The sequence below is a fragment of the Ictalurus punctatus genome, chromosome 19 (genome assembly GCF_001660625.3).
Source record: "Ictalurus punctatus breed USDA103 chromosome 19, Coco_2.0, whole genome shotgun sequence".
Taxonomy (NCBI): domain Eukaryota; kingdom Metazoa; phylum Chordata; class Actinopteri; order Siluriformes; family Ictaluridae; genus Ictalurus; species Ictalurus punctatus.
Genome location: NC_030434.2, coordinates 24,821,438 through 24,831,437, shown reverse-complemented (window position 1 = coordinate 24,831,437; position 10,000 = coordinate 24,821,438). Strand labels below are relative to the sequence as shown.

The 10,000-nt window shown below is 46.8% G+C and overlaps 1 protein-coding gene across 1 annotated transcript in view; it reads left to right on the top strand.

Annotated features, from left to right (window-relative positions):
• LOC108279600 (thyrotropin-releasing hormone-degrading ectoenzyme) overlaps positions 1–10,000 on the top strand; it is a 63,596-nt gene that overhangs the window by 33,467 nt on the left and 20,129 nt on the right. Inside the window, exon 10 of the mRNA XM_053688417.1 lies at positions 3,955–4,142. Coding sequence (XP_053544392.1) covers positions 3,955–4,142 — 188 coding nt within the window. The remainder of the gene's footprint in view (positions 1–3,954; positions 4,143–10,000) is intronic.

Genomic DNA, 10,000 nt, shown 5'->3' with positions numbered 1-10,000 from the left:
TCAACACATCCAGCTTCAACACATCCAGCTTCAACACGTCCAGCTTCAACAAGTCCAGCTTCAGCAAGTCCAGCTTCAACACATCCAGCTTCAACACGTCCAGGTTCAACACAGCCAGCCTCAGCACATTCACCCTTACCACATCCAGGCTCAAGACGTCCAGCTTCAACACATCCAGCTTCAACACGTCCAGCTTCAACAAGTCCAGCTTCAACACGTCCAGCTTCAACAAGTCCAGCTTCAACACGTCCAGCTTCAACACATCCAGCTTCAACAAGTCCAGCTTCAACAAGTCCAGCTTCAACACGTCCAGCTTCAACACGTCCAGCTTCAACACATCCAGCTTCAGCAAGTCCAGCTTCAACAGATCCAGCTTCAACACATCCAGCTTCAACAAGTCCAGCTTCAACAAGTCCAGCTTCAACACATCCAGCTTCAACAAGTCCAGCTTCAACACGTCCAGCTTCAACACGTCCAGCTTCAACAAGTCCAGCTTCAACACGTCCAGCTTCAACACGTCCAGCTTCAACAAGTCCAGCTTCAACAAGTCCAGCTTCAACACGTCCAGCTTCAACACATCCAGCTTCAACAAGTCCAGCTTCAGCAAGTCCAGCTTCAACAGATCCAGCTTCAACACGTCCAGCTTCAACACGTCCAGCTTCAACACGTCCAGCTTCAACACATCCAGCTTCAACACATTCACCCTTACCACATCCAAGCTCAAGACGTCCAGCTTCAAGACGTCCAGCTTCAACAAGTCCAGCTTCAGCAAGTCCAGCTTCAGCAAGTCCAGCTTCAGCAAGTCCAGCTTCAACACAGCCAGCTTCAGCAAGTCCAGGTTCAACATGTCCAGGTTCAACACTTCCAGCTTTAACACAGCCAGCCTCAGCACATTCACCCTTACCACATCCAAGCTCAAGACGTCCAGCTTCAACACATCCAGCTTCAACACGTCCAGCTTCAACACGTCCAGCTTCAACACATCCAGCTTCAACACATCCAGCTTCAACACGTCCAGCTTCAACAAGTCCAGCTTCAGCAAGTCCAGCTTCAACACATCCAGCTTCAACACGTCCAGGTTCAACACAGCCAGCCTCAGCACATTCACCCTTACCACATCCAGGCTCAAGACGTCCAGCTTCAACACATCCAGCTTCAACACATCCAGCTTCAACAAGTCCAGCTTCAACAAGTCCAGCTTCAACACGTCCAGCTTCAACAAGTCCAGCTTCAACACGTCCAGCTTCAACACATCCAGCTTCAACAAGTCCAGCTTCAACAAGTCCAGCTTCAACACATCCAGCTTCAACACGTCCAGCTTCAACACATCCAGCTTCAGCAAGTCCAGCTTCAACAGATCCAGCTTCAACACATCCAGCTTCAACACGTCCAGCTTCAACAAGTCCAGCTTCAACACATCCAGCTTCAACACGTCCAGGTTCAACACAGCCAGCTTCAGCACATTCACCCTTACCACATCCAAGCTCAAGACGTCCAGCTTCAACACGTCCAGCTTCAACAAGTCCAGCTTCAACAAGTCCAGCTTCAGCAAGTCCAGCTTCAGCAAGTCCAGCTTCAGCAAGTCCAGCTTCAACACAGCCAGCTTCAGCAAGTCCAGGTTCAACATGTCCAGGTTCAACACTTCCAGCTTTAACACAGCCAGCCTCAGCACATTCACCCTTACCACATCCAAGCTCAAGACGTCCAGCTTCAACACGTCCAAGCTCAAGACGTCCAGCTTCAACACGTCCAGCTTCAACAGATCCAGCTTCAACACGTCCAGCTTCAACTCATCCAGCTTCAGCAAGTCCAGCTTCAACAAGTCCAGGTTCAACACGTCCAGGTTCAACAGATCCAGCTTCAACACTTCCACTTTTAACACAGCCAGCCTCAGCACATTCACCCTTACCACATCCAGGCTCAAGACGTCCAGCTTCAACTCATCCAGCTTCAACTCATCCAACTTCAACAAGTCCAGCTTCAACACATCCAACTTCAACACATCTAGGTTCAACACATCTAGCTTCAGCATGTACAGGTTCATTGAATCCAGCCTTAACAAATACAGCTTCAACACAACCAGCTTCAGCATGTCCAGCTTCAACACCTACAGTTTCAGCATGTCCATTACATCTAACTTCAAAATATCCAGCTGCAAAACATCTGGCTTCGACACATCCAGCTTTAACACATCTAACCTCAACACCTTCACCCTCACCACATCCAGGCTCAACACGTCCAGTTTTAACACATTCAGCCTCACCATGTGCAGCTCTCTGAAAAATGACCTCTGGGAACTCCAGCTTTTGAATTATGGAGCTGAAGTCTCAAATCCACTTTTTTCCCCCTGAAAATCTAAATTAAATTATATATTTTTTTCATCAAGCAGAGAAAATCTCGTCAGGTCGTCAAGCCTTTAACAGTCCGGAAAGTCAGACAATGACTCTCCGCAGTAGCCTCTCTAATCCTGTGGAAAATGTCTCCTTAATGAGATTACCTTCCACAAGGGAAGTGTGTGATTCATTTACTGAAACCGCAGGACACGGGAGAGCCCTTAGCATCTTTTATAAGATGGCAGTATGAAATTGCTGGAACGGTTTAATATATATATATATATATATATATATATTTAAAATAAATTACATCCCCTTGACCTCGGGTCTTCTTCGCTTTGTGTGTGTTCACTATCATGAAGAATTTAGCAGCAATGAAGCCCATGACACAGCATCGTCTAATGAATATTCATACACACCGCATAGTTTATTCACAAAATCCACTTTAAAACCATAATCTGCACAAAGCCTTTAGTCAAACCCACAAGCCCGCTCTAAGCTCCACTACATGTTCTTTAATCGATTCCGAGCAGCACTGCGGCTCCGATAAAAAAGAAAAATCTGAAAATCAGTGTTAAGGTGGAGCTTCTGCACTCGCGTTCCTCTCCATCTGCGTGTGAGAGGATCTGCGGCTGCCTCTTGCCACATTGAACAAAGCGGGACACGTGGACGGATGAGACAGCTGCATTTCGAGCTCTTTTCCCGGGTGTCCGAGACCGAATTACAGACGAGCCACGAGTCACCGAGTCAGAGTCTGTTCACGGCCGTGTGAATCTCACCGTCCGTCTCCGGCATCGAGCCGCTCGAAGTCCACCTCTCTCTCACTTCTCTGATTATTTACTCCTTCAGTCAGTCTTCGTCTTTTTCGCCGTCTGAGCCGCACCTTTCCGTGTCCTGTGGATGACGGACGTCTCCGTGATTCACCGATCCGCTCGAGTCCACGTGTTCCGTCTGAGAGTGACCGTCAGTGTGCTTTAATTCCGCACAACACCACAGGGACACACTTCCTGTCCCACTTGATCAGATCTGTAACACTATGAGGAGTGTAGCGCGATTGTACGACGTGACAAGAACGTTAGAAGATCCTGTGAAGTCGAAAGAGGAATTAACGACCTGTTGCTCAAGCGTGTCTGTTGTTTGTGTATCGAGTCGAGCGTATCGTCAGTACCTGCGTGTACGTTCTCTGCAGGGACGCGGGATCGGGCGACCTGAGCTCACGTAATTATATTCATCATAATGAAACAGGATGTAAAAGAACAGACGAATAATCGTCCATCAGCCTGATTCACATGGGAGGAAATAGGAGTGACATCTTTGGTGATTATTCCTGACACTGATAATTAACACCAGCGTGGGGTTTATAGTCGTGTGCGGATAATTACTGAGCAGAAAATGCTCACTTTTATTAAATCACTGATGTCCTCATATTGTGTGAATTATTACTCACATGTGAGGTTTATTAGTGATACTAGGTGTCCGAGGTGTTGAGGACAGGTGGAGTGTTAGACTGACGAGGACACGTCTGTGATGTCAGTGATAATCGCCGGTGTCTATAGACTAATGTTAATGTGTGACGTTACTGAGAGAACCTCGCGCCTCACTGTGCTGTTCTGCGTTCCAGGCCTTGCAGAGGGAAGGGAAGGTCATCGACATAAAGGAGGTGATGGACGGCTGGACTGTACAGATGGGCTACCCCGTGGTCACCGTCAGCAAGAACGAGAGCCCGGAGAACACCGTCACCATCAGCCAGGAGCACTTCCTCTACGACACGGACGCCAAGATCCACCACCGTCAGCTTTTTAACAAAAGGTACCGTCCAGTCCGGATACAGCTCTCAGAACATCCTTAATCGATATGACCTCTGGTGACCCTTACCCTCCAGATGACATCTGGAATTCTGTGGTATGTGTTAAGGAGGAATGGACCTGCCTGCTGCAGACACATTAGCGTTAGCTTTAGCCCTCATTAATGGTCTCATGAATAATTCAGCAGGTCCTCAGAAAGTCTTTAGGTCTTATTTAAGCCCAATTGCTGGCAGCAGACTGTAACACACTCTGAATGTTAATGTGGTGTGTGTTGTGCTGATTGTTTAGAGATATGAGGATTGAATAGTGTGTGTGTGTGTGAGAGAGAGAGAGAAGAGAGAGAGGGACTCAGAAAAACCAGGGAAACTCTATATAATATGAATGCACTTTTCACTCTTCTCATTAACTCAGGTTCAGTATTTGAAATATTTGAATGAATGTGTTTTGTGATATTTAATGATGGAGATAAAGTGTGGCCAGTGGCCAGTCCGGATTTTGGCATCCTGTATTATATTATTTCTCTTTTTCAGTTTGGCCTTGATGTTTCAAACTCTCACGGCTTTCCCGTGGTGGTCCTGTTTCTTACCCCATAGCTGTGCTGGATCTATTCTCACTGTGCCGGATCTTCTGGCTGTGCTGGATTTGACACTCACTGTGCTGGAGCTTGTCTCTCAGTGTGCTGAGCTTATCAGTTACTGTTCTGGGTCTCATCTCTCACTGTTCTGAATCTCGTTTCCTCAGTGTACTGGATCCTTACTATGCTGTCTTTCACTGTCTAATCTCATCTCTCACAGTGCTGGATCACATGTCTCATTGTCCTGGATCACATGTCTCATTGTCCTGGATCTCATCTCTCACTGTACTGGACCTCGTCCCTCATTGTGCTGGATCTCTTATCTCACTGTGCTGGATCTCATCTCGAATTGTCCTAGATCTCGTCTCTCGTTGTCCTAGATCTCGTCTCTCATTGTGCTGGATTTCATCTCCCATTGTCCTGGATCTTGTCTCTCCTTGTCCTAGATCTCGTCTCTCATTGTGCTGGATTTCATCTCCCATTGTCCTAGATCTCGTCTCTCCTTGTCCTGGATCTCGTCTCTCACTGTGCTGGATCTCATCTCCCATTGTCCTGGATCTCGTCTCTCACTGTGCTGGATCTCGTCTCTCACTGTGCTGGATCTCGTCTCTCACTGTGCTGGGTCTCATCTCTCATTGTCCTGGATCTCGTCTCTCACTGTGCTGGATCTCGTCTCTCACTGTGCTGGGTCTCATCTCTCATTGTCCTGGATCTCGTCTCTCATTGTCCTGGATCTCGTCTCTCACTGTGCTGGATCTCGTCTCTCACTGTGCTGGGTCTCATCTCTCATTGTCCTGGATCTCGTCTCTCCTTGTCCTGGATCTTGTCTCTCCTTGTCCTGGATCTCTTATCTCACTGTGCTGGATCTCATCTCCCATTGTCCTGGATCTTGTCTCTCCTTGTCCTGGATCTCGTCTCTCACTGTGCTGGATCTCATCTCCCATTGTGCTGGATCTCGTCTCTCACTGTGCTGGGTCTCATCTCTCATTGTCCTGGATCTCGTCTCTCCTTGTCCTGGATCTTGTCTCTCCTTGTCCTGGATCTCGTCTCTCACTGTGCTGGATCTCATCTCTCATTGTCCTGGATCTTGTCTCTCCTTGTCCTGGATCTCGTCTCTCACTGTGCTGGATCTCATCTCTCCTTGTCCTGGATCTCGTTTCTCATAGTGCTAGATCTCATCTTCTGACTGTTCTAAATGTTGTCTCTCACTGTGCTTATACACACACATATTACACACATGGAGGGTGTGTTAATGGAGGGTGTGTTAATGGAGGGTGTGTTAATGGAGGGTGTGTTATGGTGTGTATTAAAGCATCATGAAACACTAAACTACATTTTCTGAGATTTTAACAGAGGTGTGTGTCGCACATCATAAAAGACAATCTTAGCATCTGTTCATTTTAACTGTAGGAGAAAACCGGTTAATTTTGAGCTTTTGTCTGCTTTTTACGTCTTCCGGCTTTAAAATCTCCTGAGTTCCAGCGTGTGTTTTTTCGGGAGAGCTATGAGAATTGGAGAAAGGTGGACTTCGGACTTGCTCTTGAAAGCAATCCGCGTCTACACAATGACGCGGTACTGAAAATGTGTCAAATTTTTAACTGTGACAGTTTTACTTGCCTTTTGAGCGACTTAAACCGCTTAAAGCTCCATCGCGTGCAAAACTATGCAGCGAGAGTCCGTGTTGAAGGGAAGAGCCTTCGCCTTTTTATTCGTGAAACGCTCGGGCCTATTAGCTAACTACCGTTCCGACACGCCTCCCATCCGCACTGCCTCCGGTTTTATTTGATGTTTTCCTCCATAGTCATGCCAGGGGCTAATAGACAGGGCCGATGACCTGCACCGCTATCCATCGTCTTCAATTAGTCCTGGGGATTCATGAGGAAAGAAGTCCTCTGCCTCATCCGAGCCCTGTGTACGGCCGCCACTGCAAACGTTTTGTCACCATCCATCTTTATTGTGAGTGTTCTTTGTGAAGGCTTGCCCCCCTTTTCCTCCCCTGCCTTTCCCTGCCACGCCCACTCCCCCTCCCTTCTTCGCTCAGCCATCCACGTCCATTTAAATTGCGTTTACGTTGCAAAAACATCTAGAGGTAGACTTGAGCTGAAAGAGGGAGGTTTCATGACCCTTTAACAACGGTAGCTCAGTGCTTAAGACGTTGGACTATTGATTACAAGGTTGTGAGTTCAAATCCGAGTACTGTCTTAACCCTCAACTGCTCAGTCTGGATAAGGCCGTCTGCCGAATGCCATAATTGAAATGGAAACGCTCGATCTCATCTCTCGCTGTGTTGGATCTTGTATCCCTCGGTGCTGGATCTCATCTCCTGACTATGACGTATCTGGTTTCTTACCGTGCTGAATCGTGTCTCTTCACCCTTGGATGAGTTGATGCAATGTCTCTGATGAACTGTCCTGAGGAACCTGTGCTCAGCTGCAGTGATTCACACTCACACACACACACACACTGTTCCTGTCCTTTCTTTCATCATTAGCAATTTCTTTTCAGACTAGTCCAAGTTTTCCGATCTTTTTCTGTCTCTCACGTCTGAAGGTGTGGCTCCCGCTGAGGGGTTTTGTTTTGTTTGTTTGTTTGTTTTTCCTGCTCTCTGCTTTTTCTGCTTTATAAATATAGCGAGTGTGTTCAGGTGGTCTGGGTGATCATGCTGGATCTCATGCAGCATCCCTGTGGACCTCATTATCCTTCAAACTGTTCTGTTAGAGAGAGAGACAAAGGAAAAGAGCTCATAGTGGGAGAGAGAGAGAGAGAGAAAATGTGCACAAATGTGACGTTCTTGGACAGTTGATGAAACCAGTTATGTTACATATGTAACTGTGGTTTGTTCCTGCTGGATCTGTGCTGGTTGCACACCCAGTGTTCACAGAACCAGAGTTACATACCTAGCCTTCTATTTCACTCCTCCTAACCACCGGAGCTTGTGAGAATCACCTGGATAACCTATTCCACAAGGTCCGCGTCCGGTGTGGGAACGCCGTGAGGCGTCTGACTGCCGCCCCACGCCTCCACGGATGACTGTTTTTGTTTTGTTTCCGGTTTGTTTTGCTCTGTTATCATCTGGCTTGAAGAGCCTTCTGTGTTTCGCTGCGACTCTGGTTTCTCAAACGGTTTCTCACTTTACAACTCTACAACCTGGATTCACCTCCTCTGCTTCAGCGTGGCGTGTTTTTCCGTTACCGTCGTGAACTCTTGATTGTTGGCTTGCTGCGAGCTCTCTCCCTCCTCGATCCTCCATCTATTAGACTGACTGCGGGGTGAGTTAACACTCTCCCAATCATTCACTCTATCTCCTTACTGTCAGGTTGGGTTGCTGTCCTCTCTGTAAGCTATTTATAGATGTGATGATTGAGGTTTTGGCTAATGTGGTCGTACTGATGGCTGGCTTTCTCACGGTTATCGCTAGTACGTCAAAAGCTTTAGCACTCACCCTGCCTCTGGTCGCCCTAATCTTCAGATTAACATCTCACATGGCAACTGGATATTTGCCATGTGAATTAAACGCATTAAACGGACATACGTGCCTCGATGCCGTGACCTACGAGCGCTGCCGGTTGCTTGGAATCATCCGACGCCCGCGTTATGTATGTCGCTCACCTTGAAGGGTTTTCAACATCCAACCGTCAAGCACCTGATGGGATACCGGGCATCTGGTCAAATAATAGGACGTTGAGTAAAACAGCACTCCTACAGAGAGATTGCTGGACACTGCGATCACTTGTGAATATAAATAAGGGGCCCTTCAATTATACCTCGACAGGCAACCTATCGCATAATCACTTTGCTCTCTCGAACTGTCGCTCCATCACGGATAAGGGGCTATCTTAATGAACTAACTATTGACTCTAACCCGGACATGCTATTTCTCACTGATACTTGGCAGACACCTAATGATTACATGCGTCTTAACGTGCTTACACCTAATGAACATCAACACCTGTCTAAACCGCGCTCATCTGGCAAAGGGAGTGTTGTCTTGCGGTTATATATCGTAACTCAATACTACTTACTGGACTGGAGTTTCACAACACTTAAGACATTTGAGTACATGGTTTTGAAGCTTGTCTCTCACCGTCCCCTCATTATTATTTTCATTTATAAACCAACTAAGCAAGTGGAATTTTTCTCAGAACTCATGAACTTTAACCTGTGCTCTGGCATCTCATGTCCTTCTGCTTGGAGGCTTTAACATCCATGTTGACTTCCTGGTCTAACAGTACTCACTTAAAGTCTGTCTTGGGCTGTTTTGATCTCCTAGAGAATGTTAATTTCCCAACTCACACTTGATCTGGTCTGTAAGTCTGGTTTGAATAATATTTCCACCTGTGGTTTGGCTATTCCGATGTCTGTCCGCAAGCTTATTACTTTAGATTTTTCATTAATCTGTCCAACAACTTGTACCGACAACACAACCATATCATATCGTTACATTGATGCCGTTGATGCCGATTCGTTTTTGGCTTCAATTGCTTCCTCTGCTATTTCTGAAGTTTTCAATTTCACCTGTCCATCTATGCTACTTGATGTGTACCATTCTCTTATTGTTGATGCCTTGGACGAGCATGCTCCTATTTAGACCAGGTCTGTTCCGTCTTCCCACGCCTCTCTATGGTTTAATACTGAGCATCGTGCTATGAAAGCAAAAGGCGGACAACTTGAACAACTTTTTAGGAAGTCGGGTCTACTGTAACTGTCCATTACCTATTATTTTTGGAACATGTTAGCCATTATAAAACCTCATTGAATGCAGCTCGCTCTTGTTATTTCCCCAGCATCATCAAGAAAGCTAAGAATAGGCCTAAGACATTGTTTAGCATGGTTAGCAAAGTAGTGCAGGCACCCAGCCACAGTATTGGCCAATCCGATGACATTTGCTGTTCCTTTTTGGAGCACTTTCAGGGCAAGCTGGATACTTTATGTGAGACCCTTTGTGTTGAACCGGCCAGTTCTACTTATGAGCAAGTTCAGTCTATCAAACCTTTGACTAACTTTACCTTGGTGAACCCCTGCCTTATGGGGGCAGTGGTGGCTTGATGGTTAAGGCTCTGGGTTACTGATCAGAAGGTCTGAGGTGCAGCATTGCCAGGCTCTGGGTTACTGATCGGAAGGTCGGGGGTTCAAGCCCCAGCACTGCCAAGCTGCCACTGTTGGGCCCTTGAGCAAGGCCCTTAACCCTCTCTGCTCCAGGGGTTGTATAATGGCTTCCTAAGACTCCGGGGTATGTGAAAAAAAGAATTTCACCGTGCTGTAATGTATATGTGTTAAGTTAAAAACTT